We start from the raw sequence: 18,791 nt of genomic DNA on the forward strand, positions 1-18,791 counted from the left end.
GGCCTAGTCAATAAACAAGAGGTACCAGTTTCAACAGGATTAGCTTGTTTATACAGGCTGGGCAGCTGAGTGCTGAACAAAGCATCTTCTCCCATGCAGCTCCTGTCAGCCCTGGTGGATGGGGACATAGAACATGCCAGTTTCCCCTGTTCTGAAGAGATGTGCTTTGCATAAGCTATGGTGTGCTTGAGGATGAAGTGTCTCGGATGAAATGCTTTGCAGACCTTTACTCCCAACTAACTGTGGGATTTATTTTTTTTAAGCTTCTAATAATGCTTCATAGCCAGTGCATATCACCTTAACCTCAAAGTTCAGACATTACAGAGCTAGTTAAGGATAGACTATTGGCTTTGGAGCTGAATTTCCTACTGCTCTGTTTGTTCATGTTGTGTCCTTAAGCAATAAGATGAGAGGTGAGATACTTGGTGAGGATTATCTCTTGAACAGAACAAGTAGGTCTGAGAGGCATACCTTTACCTTGGCAGTCAGGAGGCTTCATGACCATGTCAACTAGGAATGATCTCCAGCAAAATGTACTTAACTCTTAATGCTGATGTGTCACACAACAGCAAGTCTTCTCCTAGGAGAACTTAGACACCTGCCCTATGGGTAAAACGCCTATAGATGAGACTTTCTACCTAGGAGGGGACAAGACCAGTTGGGAACACTAAGGATGTAGTATTAATATTGCAGCCTTTTGTTTGTACCTTATATAGATCTTACGTGCTCTCTCAGAACAGGGTTATTTGTCCTTTAAGGAAGGGCACAAAAGTCACTATATAAGTAGTTTTCTAGCTGGCCAGGCTGATGAAAGGTAAATTCTAGAGCAGAATGGAAGACTGACACTTGCCTTTGCATGCTTCTGATGGATGGGGGCATCCCAATAATATGATATCAAAGCCATCATAGAGTTGGAAAATTAGAGAAAGCCTGCACAGGATTATTTTAGAATCTGGATATAGGAGCAATAATGTAAACTTCCTCTAATGCACATCAAACATGTGCAACTACAATTACCATTAGGGAAACTTAACGCAGAATAGTCATCTGTGAAACTTGACTAGCTGTTTCATAGGACAGCTACTGGAGGAGCTGTAGTGGAGCTCTGAAAATCCTGATTAATCCTTTTTTACTTGTGGTATAGATATTCCTGTAACACCTCTTTAGACTTGTGTCTTGTTTAGTTATTCATTGCCTTTCTTGCTGTATATACAAGGGAGAGCTGGAGCCCTTGGTAATGACTAATCTTGAAGGCAAGGGTAACACTTGTATTAAGCAGTATGCTTCATAATACCTAACTGAGGACTGAAACTGCTGTAGAAGAACCTGCCTTCATAAGGTGCAAACAGAACTTTCATCAGTCTTCTAATAACACATGATGAATACAACTTGCATCTCTTACAAAAGACCGTATGGAGTGGCTCTTGTGACACTGAGTGCTTCAACAGCTTCTGTAACAAGCAGCACAGTAGCTAAGGCCTAGGTAGAGAGTTCTTCAAATACTGCTGAAATGAATGTTTAGGGACAGGTTTTTGGCTGCTCAAGGGATGGTCAGGCCGGGTAAGCAAACTGCAGTACTTGACACTGTGGCCATGACTACATGGGTTTATGTTGGTTGAAGGCAAGAATGATATAGCAAAATCCTGTTGCTCACACAGATATGTCTGTGAACAGGTAGGGAACACTTGCACTTCAGCATAGGCTATACAGAACATACACAATCTCTCAGTACAGCTTGCACACACCCAAACTGCTCAGAGGGATAACTGCCAGCACTGGACAGTTAACAGCATGCAGCTGAAATAACCTATGATAACAATTTCAATATGTGTCAAGTTCCTGCTCTGAGGAAGGGGGTGAAAAGCATGGTTATTGGCAAGAGTCCTTTGCTATACTAACTGGCAAGAAGATCAGAAACAGTCCATCTAGGCAGGAGAGAGTTAGAAGTACAGTTGGAAATGAAGTGTTTGAGCTAGATGACAGCTCAAACTAGTTTGCATCTGAGAAATACTAGCTGCCTTGGTTAACAACTGCTTAATTTCCAGGTTTTCTGGTATATACAGTGAGTCTCAACAAGTAGTATTGACAGAAGCTTGAGTGGTATGCACTGTAGGCACATGGCCTGAAGTTCCTCATCCTCTGAGTAGGCAGGTGATGCTTTCCTGAGCATCAGGAAACCAATAACTAAACTTTGGCTTAGGACAGACTTATTTATGAGGCTTCAACACTGGAAACAGTGGTATAGAGTGGCCCCTTAGCATGTTTGCAAAGCATGCTGTCTGTCTGGAAGACTGATATAAAGAAAATTCTTGAGGATAATCTAAGTATATAACCTAATAAACCTGTGTTTCCAACTGAACAGCTCTCTATCAAGAAAGAGCATACTATCAGTCTCTTTCTAAAGGAAGAATTTGGTGTTCAGATGATGGTACTAAGAGTGAAGGGCTTTCTTAATCTAAGAAATTAACTAATAGGTTGGAATGCTAAATGCTAAACAAATTGGAAAGGCTGCTACCAAGACATGTTGTCAGATTCTGTGTTATTCCTGAAACACTCATAATTTGAGATGGACTAGCTAGATGTCTGGATGCTACCTTTGGATACTGAAGTTCCTGGCTGAAGAATAACTCTATCAAACAGACTATGACAGTGCTAGTTCCCTTCAGTCTGAGGTGAAGTCTTCAGGGAACCAGATAACACTAGCTCATGAAAATAAATTCACTTTCTGCCTTTAAAGTAAGCAGATGGCAGTACTTGCTAATTTATATCATTCCAAGTTGTTAGTCAGGTATGGCTTGTTAAAGTTGGTCATGACTTCTCCTGAGCTCTCTGTTCTAATGTTCCTGTAACACCTGTATTTATTCCCATGACAAGTGGAAGAAAAATCTAAAAGAGCTACTGTGGTAGCTGGGTTCAGAAGTAATTAATTATCTCATCAGAATTTATGTGCTCAAAAGCACAGTCCAATGGCAAAAAGTACCAGTCCAATTGCACCACTTGAACTGGGTGACCTGTTCAGTTCCTGCTGCTAACTTAGTGATGTTCACTTGGCTATGATTCCAGTGACTCAAGTCTGCAGAAAACACTTTCAGGAACTCAGTTTTAATTTCTATGTTCTTGCTAAAACCCAAACAGCTCAGAGGTGATATGATGAGAACAGACTGTTCTGTTCAACTGATGAAATAGCAGTTGGCAAATTGACTGAAATGGTAAGATGTCTAGGTAGTTTCACAGGCATGATCCTGCACCAGCAATGGTACATGCCAACATCTGTAGCTGACATGAATAATGAGAATATAAAGATCTTTATCTACTTTGCAGTTGGTACTGAGGAAAGGAAGTGGCATGAAGGACATATTCCCTGATGTGTCCACTACCACACTTCTATCCCACTAAGTATATTAATGTCACCCTTCCCTGTTTCTCATTACTGGTTGTGTATGATAAAGACAGCTGGACTATGTGCTTGTATCCTGCAATATGTTACGTACAGTTATAATTTATTCCAAAAAGGTATTTCTCTTGGCAGAAGAAGCCCTTGGCATAAGGCTGCCTTAATACCTCAGCAAAGTATTGATGCATCTCTTAGGTGAGAAGACAGAACATCAAACAGGGCTTAAAGCAAGTCGCATGAAAGAAGGTCCCTAAAGTAAAATCCTGCTAATCCAGAAATATTCTGGCCAACAGGACAATTGCTTGGCTTAACTGAGGCCATGATACAAAGCAAACGATCTTTTAACCACAGTTCATGTTTCTAACTACCTAAGGCCTAAACAGGACAGTTAAATAGGCTTTTTGAACTTAGGCTGAAAACACTGGTCTTTGTTTCCCTGCCATCAGAGAATCACAGGAGAAACTGAGTGGTGGCACTGTTGCTAATCTAAATATTACTGATTGCAGGAAAGGGAAGTAGCTTCACTTGCTAGGCAAGGTAGCTTAACATTGTTTTCAGTTGACTCTTACAAGACTAACCACAGGAGCTTGGGTTAGAATTAGCAGTATAAGAGCCTGTATTCAATCATCTTTCTGGCAAGTAGTGCCTGTTCCCCTCCAGTTTATGCCATGTCTGGAATACAGTTTGCAAGCTGTCTATGAACCCTCTTCCACCACTTGTCTTCAAGCAGATACTTGTTATGTATAGGTGTGAGCAATACGTATCAGGTACAACCTACCTGTAGGTAAGGCTAGTAGCTTTCATGTATATTAGTCACTGGCTATGCGAGTTCCTAACAGACTAATTTGATAGTTTCTTTCCTCTCATAAAACAAATGGTAGTGCTTGCATCAGAACAAGCAGCTGGAATTTTCCATCTAAATCATAGTAATCTTGTGTCATGTTACAGAAGGTTTATTCAACTTGAACTCTTGGACACTGTCAGATGCTAGAGCAATGGGTGTTCTAGTAATGAAACAAAACACTTAAGATGTTTTATTTGACTCCCCAGCATGGATGACCCTGTTTAAAAGGCAAAAGTCTGAATAGCACATTCATGTTTCTGATTTGTTAATGCATGCCTATTGCTTCTCAAGGCTACTTGGGGCACTCCCATTGCAGCAGGAGCTAGGCAGAAAATGTGATACTCAGTTATGTACATAGGGATTTGTTAGATGAAAATGCAAGTCAGTCATACAGGGGCTCACACAAATGCACTATTATACTTCTAATGTGGGTAGAATGCTGCTAACCAAGTTAGCATTATTAAGTCCAAGTCCATTATTATAAATATATCTGGCTTTACAGCTTTGACTCTTGCTAGTAATTGTATGTATTGCTGTTTAGCCTTTAGTCTATTTCCTTAGCCTGCAAAACTGAAGTCTTGAATTCACTCAAGTGGACAGCTTGTTTACCAGACTTCTCAAAACAGCTCTTCTCTCAAGAATTTGATGGCTAGAGATATTTCTGAGGATACATTGCACAGGTCCCAATATAACCTTCTACCCAGAAGAACTTGACTAACTCTTCAGGAAGGTATATGGAGGGAGCAATCTGCCTTGGAAGTGTGTTCAGCACTTGAACTATTGCTGTGCTTCCGGTTACTACTTCATCCTAACAGGCTACATTGCACTTGGCAGTAAAAGCTTCTTTTGTCCTCTCATGGCTTCTCAGCTTCTAATTTGAGGTTAATATTTACATGCAATAGCTCTTTAAGCTGAATCATGTACTTGCAGTATCAAGGGACAAGGAAGGAACACAGGCTGCGAAAAGGACAAAGTGTTAGACTGCTGAGCAGATGTTTAGTTTATCTGCCTTGCCTCTGACTTTCAGTGTCCCTAAATTCTTCTCAGACAAGCTTTCATCAACATTGAGGCAATTATATCTGTCTGAGGGGAAGAAGCCTGTCTGTTGGGTGAGGATTATTGTCCAGTCTTTAAATCCCACAGCAGGCTAATGAAGATTCTCAATCCCCTGTGCACAGGACAAATATAATCATTAAAGGTACTGCCATGTTGTCACCCCCTGCTCAAATAAGGGATAATTGTGAAAGCATCGCTTCAAAGAAACTAAATGTTGCTCAACAAAATTGTTTGGCATGTGCTTCAAGTCTTGCTAAGAAACAGGTATTTCAAGGATGACTTGGTCACTACCAAGAGCATGGTATGCAAGAGTAAGGCAACAACAGACTAGAACTGTTCTATTTCACTTGAATTCCAAGTTCATCTGGAAAGAGCCAGATAGCAGTATGGCAGGGTTAGAGATGCATGCGCTTTTATGCAAGGACAGTCATGCCTTCAGTTATACTGGCATAGCAGAGAAGATTGTTCCCACAGCAACTATGTCAGCAGACTGTTAAGTGATGACTGTTAAGACAGAATTTCCCAGGGTAGATGTGTGGAAATTAAGTACAATGCTTGAATGGAGAGTTGCCTGATTTGAGACAGTAGGTAACAGCTCATACTTCAAGACCTATGTGTTGAGGGCCTGAAATGGCCTTTCACTACGGAGTGATCAGTAATCACTCTTCACAGGATAGTCCCTCTCGGAAAGGAGGAAGATGCTACCAGTGGTCCCTTAAGAAGCCTGTTCTGGAGTAAATTGAAAAGTGGATGAGTAAAATGTGGTGTGTATCTACTGATACAGGCAAGATCTTGGGGAACTTCTTCCCAAGGGTAGAAACATCCATACATCTGCAGTCTAAGACTTTTGAAATAGTGCATTTAACATAGTAGTTAAAACGGGCCATACAACTGTATAGCGAGTAATTAAGATGTAGTGGTAGCAACAGGCTTACCTACATGGAGAACATTCAAAAGTCATCACTTAAGAGTCTGCTGACACAGTTGCTGTGGGAACAATCTTCTCTGCTATGCCAGTATAACTGAAGGCATGACTGTCCTTGCATAAAAGCACATGCATCTCTAACTCTGCCATACTGTTGGCTGGCTCTTTCCAGATGAACTTGGAATTCAAATGAAATAGAACAGTTCTATTCTATTGTTGCCTTCCTCTTGCAGAGTAAGGCAACTACTGAGGGACTGAGTATTGTGAAAGGAAGCCTCCAAGCAACTGCAAGAACTACAAATAGAAGATCTTAACTTCATTTTAGTTCCTTGCATATAGGGCACACCAGCACTTTCCACTAAAATAAGCCAAACTTAAGTGTGACAAAGACCTTACGGAGCTTTAACTTGGGTCTAAAGCATAGAATCCAAAGTTCATCTGTGGCTGACACTCTTGTGCCCCGAGCAGACTAGATCACTGCCAGCTCAAGCTACATAAAGTTGCTCCCTGCCCCAGTGAAACTTTAAGGTAAGGCCTGAGGCAATTTAGTACAAGCCTTGTGACTTAAGATGTCAAGGAATAGTTATTAAAAATATGAATGTGTATTAAGGCAGCCTTTGTCTATCCTGCATTCTTAGCTTTGCTAATTATCTTCATACAGAGATATGTTTCTTAAAGATATTGAGTTCTCCAAAGGTATGAAGAATAACTGTCAAGTACTGTGAACTCTCACCAGGTGAGATGAGTTCTGCCAGACTTCAGATAGGAGAGCATGTCCTGTAAACTGGCCCTTGCTAACCTTCTCAAATAACATTGCTACCACTGAGAATGAGCTTCTCCACCATAAGACAGGGCTATTTACAAGGGTTCCGATAGACTTACATGTATTCCTGCCCATCTTCCTCCACTTTGGGGTTTTGTGCTGTCTGGCTTTATGCAGATAAGTGGTCTGGTTTCCATAGTATGGAGGCAGATGGCAATAATGGAGGAATAACCAGAGTCTAAAGATGGCAGCTGCCCATCTGGATTTCTACCACTTTACAGTTGCCAAAGTGAAATCTTGTTTGTACATATTTGCTCCTCTCTAGGGTATTTACTTGTTGTTGCCTCTTAACATTACTTCAGAGTGAGACACTTACTGTGGTTGTATAACACCGGAGCTGGATGTAGCTCTACCAATTAAATTGGGGAAGCAGGATCACTGACAGGCAGGACTCAGTGCCTGGAGGTTGTTACTACTTCTTTCCAGCATGGAGCTGGGCAGAATGTCCTAAAGCTATGACTCAGCTCCTAGAGAGCATGTCTTAGCTATGTTCTTCTCTGGGCCTTTTCTTTCTGTTCTCTAAACAGTAACCTTCCAGATGGGTGGGTGGTTAACTAATGACTTGATAAATATAGGGAGAGGCTCATTGTACGGAAGTCTAAAGACTATCTCCGCCCAAAACTATACCATCAGGCAAGATATCTAGTGTCTGAGTAGAATTCAGAAGGTGGCTTCATTTTACTGATTAACGTGTGGTTTTCAGTGGGCACAGTCCTTTTTAACACTGGTGCAAGCATCCTGCAAAATCACTTTTGGTTCTAATAGTTTCCCCCTTGCTCCTTCGTCAGAATGGGCACACAAGCCATTCTTCCAGTGATAACATTTCCTAAATAAACATGCCTTGCTGTATCAAGTCTTCCTCTAACATCTATTTCTACGCGGAATCACTTGAAATTGTTCAGAGAAACACCTTTGTTCCCTTGCATCAAATGTTCCCTATCTGTGGCCAGGTAAGTTCCTCAGAGAAGAAAGGTATAAATGCCAGAGATCTTTCCCATATGAGCACTTTTATCTCTGATTTGCCTGAGCAATGCTAAATGCAGTTCACAAACCATCTGGTAAGCAGCTAGATCTAGTTCCCTAAAGGCATTAGTTCCCTAAATGGCTAAATGAAAATGAAGGTCTTCAGGATGAAATTCTCTCTTAAAGACCTAGGAATTTGTATTCTTCACAGGTTAAGAATCAGTTAAGCATTGACATCCATTACTCTGTTAGTGGTAAGCTGGAGGAGTCAATCTGTAGCTGTTGACTTAGTAATGAATCGAGGGAAGAGGGGAAGGCAAGAGTGAGAGCTAAACCCTGAAAGTAACTTCCAAGTAATGGATAAAGCATTAGCTGTAAGTAAGGTAAAAAAGGAACAGACTATTGAGAAGTACAAGCTTCTAATGCTATGGGATATACCATGCTTCAGCACTTGTATCTGGGTACATAGTGTGTCTCAAATTGGTGTGCTGGATAAAAGGGGTGGCTTGATCTGTGGCTGCCTGCCTGGCTATAGGGGAAATTACTTGTAAAGGGTAGCCCAGCTACTTAATCATCTAACAGTCTATTGGCTTCATTTGCCACCCTAAAATTCAAGGGACTAACTGGAGCCACTGCAGTATCCCAAACAGAAGATTCATAGAACGGCTTCTGTAGCAGACATGAATGTCCAGTGTTTTCTCACTAGGTATAGATAATCTTAAGAACTCCATAAAGACAATATAAATACCTCTATTTGGTAAGTGTCAATGCTTCAGCTGTGTAGAAACAAAACATGGAGACTGCAGATTATTTTTTTAATGTATCTTGTATCTGAGGCAAAAGGGTCTCATGGCATAGAGATAAGTCATCCTAGTCCATAGTTCCCGTTAACTTGCAAGTTTTTTAAAAACCTAAGGTCACTGGACTACTGTTAAGACAAGGACATGGGGTTTTCATTTGGGGTTTTGTTTTGTATGTTTGTTTTGGTTTTTGTTGGGTTTTTTTTTCCCAGGAACAGTCTGTCTGCAGCTTAAGGAATTTATTTGCTTTTATCTGTTGGGTGGTATAAACTCAAACTTTGGCTAGTTAAAGAAACATGAATAAGATCTAGTGGCTTCTTTTGGGTGTTGTGTTATCTTCATGGGTGTTTGGAACAGATCCTAGCAAACGTTTCTTGCATTCTCTCCTATATTACTACAGAGATGCAACTGGCAGTGCTGAAGGAGAATAGAGCAAAATATCTGAGGTTCTATAAATAGCTTTAAAGGGTAAAAAGCTAAAGGTTGATAGATTAAAACAGGGTGATGCAAGTACAGCCTGTGGATGTAGGTCAGTGTGATCTACTGATTAGGTATTACTGAGGTGAGGGTTCATCACCCAGTGGCCATAACTTCATGCTCTCTGTAGCCTGAGATGAACAGGCAGTGAGTCAGACTTCCGATATGATCACTGCTAAAACCTTCAGACATTCCTGGGCTTCAGTGTTCAGCAGAACAAAATTGGACTAACAGGTCTAATACTAGTATTTCTTCAAGGTAAAGTATTATGCCTGCCTACTGATTGTTATTTGGATTTTTAAAACCTACAGCAAGTATACCTGACCATCTCATCATGTCTACTGAAGCTGAAACTACTACTGTCAACACCCAGCCTGAGCAACAGGCTCCACCAAAAGCACAACCTTCAAAGAAAGAAAAGAAGAAAGGTAAGAAATGCTTATGTCTTAACCCCCTTCTCTAGTCAGTGTCCTTAATCTTTTGCACTTGCCTAAAACTAAGATCACTCTCACAACATAGTTAAGGTAACACCAAGGTTTCAAGCTGACTGGAAGACTGAGTAAATAAGCTAGTAAAATAAATCTAACCAGAAGGTAGGCTTTTAGCTTGAAAGGTTTTTTCCTAGCTTTAAGTTTTGAACTCTCACTTCCATGTTAAATGACTCTCTTGAATCTGACAAATACACTAAAAGCCTGGGGAAGTGAAAGCCTCTTAAAGAGGTGACCAGACCCAGGACCATCCAGGTAGCTGTCAGTCTGAACCTCAACTTGTTTCCTCTCCTTCCTCTACAAAGGGAGTGATGTGCTGGACACAGATACAGATTCTAGTCCAGAGAAGCTAGAAAATTTATTTAATGAGAATCATTGTAGATCAGAGGAATAGATTTTTTTTTGATACATTGGGTCATGTAAATATAAATACCTCATACAGAAATACATACCTAGGTATACACTTGGAGTATGTTGAGCATACAGAGAAGAATAGCAAGCAGTTCTGAGAAATAGCAGGAACAGCAGAAACAGGCAATTAGCTAAAATCCCACATGATTACAGGGATGGGTATACCAGGACTTGTTGTGGAAATGATGGTGCTGATAGGAAGCTCTATCACAGAAACTAGGAGATTCTTGCACACCAAAGAGATTGGATTACACCAGAGCTAGAGGCTGACATCTGAAAGGCTTATTGAACATCTTGTATGGCTATGGGAAGTACTATTTCTGCTTGGTGTTTTTTGCTTAGCACTTACATGTATTTGGCTGTTGCCTATAAATATTTCAGTCTTTTATGTGCCAAACAATTGTTCTGAAGTCCCCAAATATTAAGCACTGGGCTCCACTCTTTGAACTGAGGCCAAATTCTGCAAGAGCATTGTGACCTTAGAGGATTAACTATCTTGCAGTGCACACAGTACTAGAAAGGTTAAGGGTTGTTAGTCAGCTATACTCAAGTGTCAAATTTTAATATGTACTTGTATGGTATTCCTTAAAAGGATCTCAAAGCCACAACATAGACATTTCTCTTAAAAATAAAAAACAGACTTTTCTCTGTCTCCAGGGCCAGAAAAGACAGATGAATCTCTCTTGGCCAGATTCAAAGGTGATGGTGTAAAATACAAAGCCAAACTGATTGGCATTGATGATGTTCCAGAGGCAAGAGGAGACAAAATGAGTCAGGATTCAATGATGAAGTTGAAGGTAAGGGCTTCAGTTGGCATGTAAGAACCAACTTCTGGGTAGCCTTCAGAAAGCAAATGGTCATTTTGGCACAACTTCAAATGCAGCTTAATGGTGACATAGTAATAACGGCACCATCCTATATGGATGTTACTTCTAAAGCTGTAATGCCTTGCTCAAAGGACTGTTTCTCTAACAGCTTGGGAATGCTCCTTTGGGTCTCTTGTAGGCATTCAGTATGGATGCTAATAGAATGAACTTGATCACAAAGAGTGAACTTGAGTTTTGGATGGGGAAGGGGGAACTCTGTGCAATTTAACACTGACCTCAAAGCACAAGTTGTCATCCTGTGGCAATAGTAACACCAAGAGATACAGATAAGACAAAGCATAAATGAGACCCTGCAGCAACAAAGATTACTTCTGGAGTGCAGAACACTCGCATAGCCTCAATCAGGCCAGGAAAGCTGGTAAAGATGCTGCTACTGCAGCAGTTTTGTGAACTAAGATAAGGAATTGTAGAGCTCAAAAACACTTACACAGGAAACACAATCTAGTTCTGAGGTCAGGCATATGTTGCAAGAGGAGTGCTGCTCTAACTTACAGTTGCATAGGAATAACTAGATTAGTACTAGTACAGTCATAGCCATGGGCTCATGAGGAATGTAAGGAAACAAGTTAAAGCTCAATCTAACAGAAGTCTTGTCAATACTTGGATATTCGTCCTCTTTTAGGGAATAGCAGTGGCAGCTCGTTCCCAGGGTCAACACAAACAGAAGATCTGGGTGAACATCTCCCTCTCTGGTATCAAGATAATAGATGAGAAAACTGGGGTAAGATATTACTTATTCTCTTAATGTGATCCTTAAAGCAACTGAGTTACTTGGAAGTTGGACAAATCTGAACTAGATTCTTTAAATTCATGCCACCCTTCCACATACAAAAATTGGCTTGGGAAATGGGTTGTAATGCTGAAGCTACCTGCCAGAAAGATAGCTACATTGTGTTGTGGTTAGTCAAAAGCTGATAAATCTGAGTCTTGAACTGAAGCCTTCTAAGTCTCAATCATTCTAACTAGAGAGGAGAGCAGCTATTCTGTCTCCAGCAATTTAAACGAATAGTTATTAAAACCAATAGTTGGGGTTTTTTTGTTCCCCAATTCTAGGTCATAGAGCATGAGCATCCAGTGAACAAAATCTCCTTTATTGCTCGGGATGTAACAGACAATCGTGCCTTTGGCTATATTTGTGGAGGAGAAGGCCAGCACCAATTTTTTGCCATCAAAACAGCACAACAGGTATGGATCAGACACCTTTTTCCACTTGCTATGAGCAATGCTATTGTGTAAACACTTAACTTGTGATAGGGTGTAGTGTTTTGTTGGTAGCTGTATGGGGGAATACCAGCACTAACGGATAGCTCTTCCCCTATAGGAGGGCAGTAGGGATTGATGTGGATCGTCAGTGGCTTTGATGCTGTTCGGTTTTGCTGTAGTCCAGCATAAAAACACTCAAATAGCCTTGATTAACTTGACTAACCTTGCTTAACATGTCCATGCATCTTAGAAGTTGTGAGATGAACAGAGCTGTTATCATGGGCTTTCCTGTACAGTGACCTCTTACTGTCAGTGAGAATGCTAATTTTTGAGTCAAATAGCCAGAGCTTCATTCGGAATTAACAGGAATGATGTTAGAACTCCACTACTGTAGTTCTCATAACACTTTATCTTGTGCAGCAGTGAAAATAGACTTGCTCAACTGCGATAGTATTTGTGGGACCAGTGTATGGCAGGTCTGGTCCTCCTAGAGTTACTTCTGGGAGGGATTCTGATCCTTCTGTGATAAGTTCCCCCATGCAGAAATCCTGTACACAGGGCTTGTCTCTGAAGAGAATTTGTACATAAACAATATTGGAAACAAGCTACTTGAAAATACTACTGAGCTTTATGCAGCTTCCTAAATGACCAGAACTTAAGTTGGATATTTATCAGCTTGTCACTATAATGTCTTCATAATAGTCACTATAATGTCTTCATAATAGTCACTATAATGTCTTCATAATAGTCACTATAATGTCTTCATAATAGTCACTATAATGACTCGATGAGCCAAAACTTCAAAGTTAGTAATTTCTTCATACACATCCCTGCCTGCCCTCCTGGAGAAGCTGTTGGCAGCTTCAGACCCACTACAGGTGGGACTGAGGGGCTCCTTGTTGGAGCATGTTACTACTTTAGTAACAGCTGTAACACCTTCTCCTAAGCCTGTTTTATTAGTTTATCAGAGTCCTGTGTTGCACTGGCTTCACTGGAATTGTAGACTAAGTACAAAAGCCTTCTGTGTGTGCTCTAGAGTGTAGTCTGTTCTCTCGGAGCTTTTCACCATGGGGTGCTTGCCAGCCTATAGGCTTAGCCAAGCTGTAGGCAGCTCTTGACTTCCTGCTAGTTGTTTTTAACATAATATTTGTCTAGCTGAGAAGTAAGGACTTCTGAAGCTCTAGACTGCTGCAGCTGTACTGTTTGTCCAAGTTGATAACTCTTGAGATAGCTTCTCCTGCAGCTGCATGCCTAAACCCCTTAATTAGGAGAGCATGATGCTCAGATGTACACAGTGAGATCTGTTCATCAGATTCTCTGCTTCAGCCAAAGGTAGTGGCTGAACTGGAGCACTTGTCCTACTCTAGACACTGACACAGCTGCTATATGACTCAAGCAAAAGTTCCAAATCAATATAGCTGAACCTGCCACCATCTCAGCAACCACTAATGGGTGTGCAGGGAATGCAATGCCTTTCTAATTAATACTAAACTCTCATCCTGGTACAGTTACCACTTAAAGCTGGTGTCTGCTCTACACATTTGAGGTGACGATAATCTTACCTTATGCTTGCCTTGCTGATTTACTATTTGCATCCAGTTTAAAATAAATATAGTATTAGCTATAGAGGCTTTCTGCAGGTTCAGTGTTGGAGCTGGTAGAAAACAGATGGATGGAAAATGTTTTTCCTCTCATAACATTACCAGAGAGCTTGGACAAACTTTGCACTTTTGAGGAAGTATGATTAGGACTTGCCATGCACTTATGAAATCTTGTGCTACAGGCTTTTTAGCAAAAACATAGCAGGCTTAGCACAAATACAGACACTTTCTCTGTGGAGTTAACAGTTCTAAGCTGGTTGTGCCCCATTACCCTTGGATTCTGCATAAGCTCTCTTGTGTGGAGACCAGACAGTCCTTAAACTCTTGCTTTTCCTGTTATCTCAACCTTACTGTTGCACCATTTAGGAAAGTTTGGCTTGCTGCTCCATGGACTTCTACTGAAGCAAGTTGTGAAGTAGTACATGGCCTAAAATCTACATTCTTTTTTCAGGCTGAGCCTCTAGTTGTTGATCTTAAGGACCTCTTCCAACTAATATATAATATGAAGAAGAAGGAGGAAGAAGAATGCAAGAAAAAGGCAAGTAAAACTTCAGGAACTGTATTAGTCTGCATAGAAATAAAGCTTGCTTCAGCTTTGGTTTCACTTTTGAAAACTTGTAAGACTTGACACTGAGGTCTGTCTAAATCCAGGATCACTTGAAGCTATTGGTTGTTAGTTGTACCAGCAGTTTGATTACCTCCTAGATCTAGTAAGATCTACAAAGTGAGAGGCTTTGGATATTTCTACATGATGCCTAGGTACTAAAAGCCTTCTTTTCTTCTTCAGAGTGAAGAAGCAAGTAAGACTCAGGTAAGTCACTCCAACTGAGCCCTACTCAATTAGGTACTGCTGCTGCACAACTAGCTTTGTTCTTTACACTGCCAGCATTATGGAAGTAATATCAGATGCCCAATTACATTGAAATGGGAGTAAAAGGGCCTACAGAACTAAGTAGTGATCTCCCTCATATTTTCTCTTTCCATCACTTGCTCTTTGAAACCTCCAAGTCCTTTGCTTAAGGCAAGTTTTGATATTCCAATTATTGCTGACACTGTTATCTATCTATTGCAGAATGGTAGTGAAGCACTACCTGCTGATCAAGCTGACAAAACAAAACTGGTAGGTTAAATTTTAGAGCTTTATGCTGATGCCATTAAGAAGCTCATAAATTACTGCTTCCACATTGTGTGGGAAACGCAGTATTTATAGATGTGTTTATGGTAGATCTGCATAATGCTTGATTCTTGCTCTTGCAAGAACTCTAACGTATACCAATTCTTTCTATATCTCTGACTTTAAGGGAGTTGACCAGATGGACTTGTTTGGGGATATGTCAACACCGCCTGATATGAGCAGTCCCACAGTAAGTAGAATCTAGCTTAGTTGTCATGGTCCTTGCTTTGAGATCTAACTTAGTCCTAGTAATAAGATCTGTATTTACATTTAGTCATGGTTTCTGGTTTCACTGAGACATCTGTCTAGCTATCATCAGTGTATTATATAATATTATATAATAGTATATTAGTCTATAGTAATATCTACTTGCTAACTAGAGTAGCTAATGTCATTCTTATCCAGCAGAGTTCACTTGAAACTGTGATGTATAATCCTGTATTGTTTGTTGTAGAATCAGAATGGTTGGAGTTGGAAGGGACCTTAAATATAATCTAGTTCCACCCCCTGTCATGGGCAGAGACACCTTTCACTAAGTCAGGTTGCTCAGCCCCATCCAACCTGGCTTTGGGGATGGGGCATCCACAGACTCTCTGGGCAACATGTTCCAGTGCTCACCACCCTCACAGTAAAGAAATTTTTTTTCTGAATATTTAATCTAAATCTACTGTCTTTCAGTTTAAAATTATTACCCCTTGCCCTATTACATTCTCTGATAGAGTCACTCCCCATCTTTTCTGTTGGGCCTCTTTAAGTAAGTACTGCAAGGCTGCTGTAAAATCTCCCCAGAGCCTTCTCTTTATGCTAAATAATCCCAACTGTCTCAACCTGTCCTCATAGAAGTGCTCCAGCCCTCTGATCATCTTCATAGCCCTCTGGACCTGTTCAAGCAGGTCCATGTCTGACTTATGCTGGGGGCCCCAGAGCTGAGCTCTAGGCAGCGTCTCAAGAGCAGAGTAGAGGGGTAGAATCGCCTCCCTCAACCTGCTGGCCATGCTGCTTTGGATGCAGCCCAGGATGTGATTGGCTTTCTGGACTGTGAGTACACATTGCTGGCTCATTCAGTTTTCCATCCACCAGTACTCCCAAGTGCTTATCCACAGGGCTGCTCTTGATCCACTCATTGCTCAGCCTGTGTCCATGTCTGGGATTGCATTTGGTGTTGTTGAACTTCATGAGCCTTGCACGGGCCCACCTCTCCAGTCAGATGTCTTAGAAACATGTACTAGCAGTACATGCCTCTGCTGTTACCAGAGCTATTACTGAAATGCTCTTAAAGACCTTTAAATCTGAAGCTCATTTTATGGACAAGTGAATCCTTAAGTCAGTCCCTGAGAGTAGACTTCTGGCCATTCTAGTTGAGTAGCCCTAGCTCAAGATGTGGCCTAACTCCACAAAAGTGTGCATAAACCTTGTCACAACTCAGTATAACACCAAAAATCCTACTAGTTTATTCTGGCACTGTAAGTCACTATCTGCCATGACACAATTGGTGTTGTCAATCCAGCTAGTGCCCAAGTCTTACCCTTCTACTGCCTGCTTGGTGGAAAGGTAACATGTTAACATCTTCCACCAGCAAATAGCTCTCTAATCTCAGTCTGAAGCTGAGACTGCAACTTGATGTCACACTAAGGCAGTATGATTTCACAGCTTATCAAAACAAAGGACTAGAAATCAAACGGGTTCTTGACTCAAGTGAAACCATAGGTGTAACTAGTGCTTAATGACTCTACAGTGTCTAGGCTGTAGAATAAGCATCTGATATTTAACTAAGGGATCTTAAAACAGGTGCTTTTAACATTGAGTTTCTGACACTAAGTAGTAGCTATGATTTGACCACAGCAGTGCTTGCCTTAATGGCTTATAAAATGAAACTTTAGTGCAACTTCATTGTGACACTGAATACTTATTAGTATAATGTACTGGATACTAGGATCTCTCCTTTCGCAGCTGTTTTCCTTGAGCTTGTGTACTATGCAGCAAGTCCTACATAAAACTAACTTTATTTTTCTTTCTGAACAAATAGGAAGCTAAAGAGATTCTGTTAGTGGATCTAAATTCTGAAATTGAGACCAAACAGACTTTTACAAAAGAGGACCTCTTCTTGAATGGCATCACAACCTCTCTTCCACAACCAAAGCCACAGCCACCCTTCTTGTCTGAGAGTTCTTTCTCTACCAATCTCAGCTTCTTTCCCACACCTAATCCAGACCCTTTCAGTGATGATCCTTTCGCACAGCCGGACCAATCTGCACTGCCTTCATTTGATTCTCTAAAATCTGCTGATCAGAAGAAGGAAAGTCTGAGTACCTTGACACCGGTGGGTAATGGTGCTTCAAATGGTGATATTGACTACTTTGGTAAACAGTTTGACCAGATTTCTAATAGAACTGGCAAACGAGAAGCACTAACAAGCCAGTGGCCATTTGAGAGTAAGTTGCCTGCAGCAAGAACTCCAAATGGGGTACCAGAGAGAGAACAGAATGGCTTTCTTGAAGCCCTGTCAAACCAGTTTGTGGAAGGTCCTTCCAAAGGAGTATCTCTGCAGAATGGAGTAAAGCTGGATTCTGAAAGCAATATCCAGCTTATGTCACATGAGTCTATAACAATTAGCCCACCACCACAAAGTACCAAGCCAGGAAGAGGAAGGAGGTCTGTCAAGGTGAACAATGCTCAAGTAATTAATGGTGATATGCATGCGCTTACTTAGAGAAGCTGGGTGAAAGAAGCTTTTCTTCCTTCATACTGTGTAACTGACTACACAGCACATCTAATTCTCTTCTATCTGCTATGTTTACTCTAACCTCTCTGTAGCCATATTACATTTTAACATTCAGGAATGCTTCATAGTACCTATGGTCAATAAATTATATACTCTCTTCCTTAATGCTGCCATACGTCTGTAAAGGTCTGGTAAGTATACTGCTATGTATATTGACATTTGATATAATGCCAGAACCTTTTATGGGGAAAAGGAGAAGCACTAACAAGCCAGTGGCCACTTGAGAGTAAGTCGCCTGCAGCAAGAACTCCAAATGGGGTACCAGAGAGAGAACAGAATGGCTTTCTTGAAGGCCTGTCAAACCAGTTTGTGGAAGGTCCTTCCAAAGGAGTATCTCTGCAGAATGGAGTAAAGCTGGATTCTGAAAGCAATATCCAGCTTATGTCACATGAGTCTATAACAATTAGCCCACCACCACAAAGTACCAAGCCAGGAAGAGGAAGGAGGTCTGTCAAGGTGAACAATGCTCAAGTAATTAATGGTGATATGCATGCGCTTACTTAGAGAAGCTGGGTGAAAGAAGCTTTTCTTCCTTCATACTGTGTAACTGACTACACAGCACATCTAATTCTCTTCTATCTGCTATGTTTACTCTAACCTCTCTGTAGCCATATTACATTTTAACATTCAGGAATGCTTCATAGTACCTATGGTCAATAAATTATATACTCTCTTCCTTAATGCTGCCATACGTCTGTAAAGGTCTGGTAAGTATACTGCTATGTATATTGACATTTGATATAATGCCAGAACCTTTTATGGTAGTTGTATGGCCATCTGACTTTGGTCTCACAACAATGAGTTACTAGCTTACAGGAACCTATGTAGTATCTCAGTACCTGCCTAATGAGGGCAATCTCAATGACTTGCCTGATTAGACACAGGGTGGCTCTGGGACAGCTGCATTTGTCTTGGACTAAAATGATGCAAAACTCTGTTGCTGCCTGGAGACTGAGCAGGAAT

General features: G+C 40.9%; 1 protein-coding gene across 1 annotated transcript in view; it reads left to right on the forward strand.

Moving 5' to 3' along the window:
• Window positions 1–9,540: 9,540 nt before the first annotated feature.
• DAB2 (Dab, mitogen-responsive phosphoprotein, homolog 2 (Drosophila)) overlaps window positions 9,541–18,791 on the forward strand; it is a gene marked incomplete at its 3' end in the record, with an annotated part of 11,352 nt that continues 2,101 nt past the window's right edge. Inside the window, exons 1-9 of the mRNA XM_010288517.1 lie at window positions 9,541–9,710; window positions 10,839–10,978; window positions 11,691–11,789; window positions 12,122–12,253; window positions 14,324–14,410; window positions 14,660–14,683; window positions 14,945–14,992; window positions 15,174–15,236; window positions 17,073–17,708. Of these exons, the coding sequence (XP_010286819.1) occupies window positions 9,617–9,710; window positions 10,839–10,978; window positions 11,691–11,789; window positions 12,122–12,253; window positions 14,324–14,410; window positions 14,660–14,683; window positions 14,945–14,992; window positions 15,174–15,236; window positions 17,073–17,708 (1,323 nt within the window). The remainder of the gene's footprint in view (window positions 9,711–10,838; window positions 10,979–11,690; window positions 11,790–12,121; window positions 12,254–14,323; window positions 14,411–14,659; window positions 14,684–14,944; window positions 14,993–15,173; window positions 15,237–17,072; window positions 17,709–18,791) is intronic.

Source organism: Phaethon lepturus, unplaced genomic scaffold (assembly GCF_000687285.1).
Source record: "Phaethon lepturus isolate BGI_N335 unplaced genomic scaffold, ASM68728v1 scaffold6336, whole genome shotgun sequence".
NCBI classification, from domain to species: domain Eukaryota; kingdom Metazoa; phylum Chordata; class Aves; order Phaethontiformes; family Phaethontidae; genus Phaethon; species Phaethon lepturus.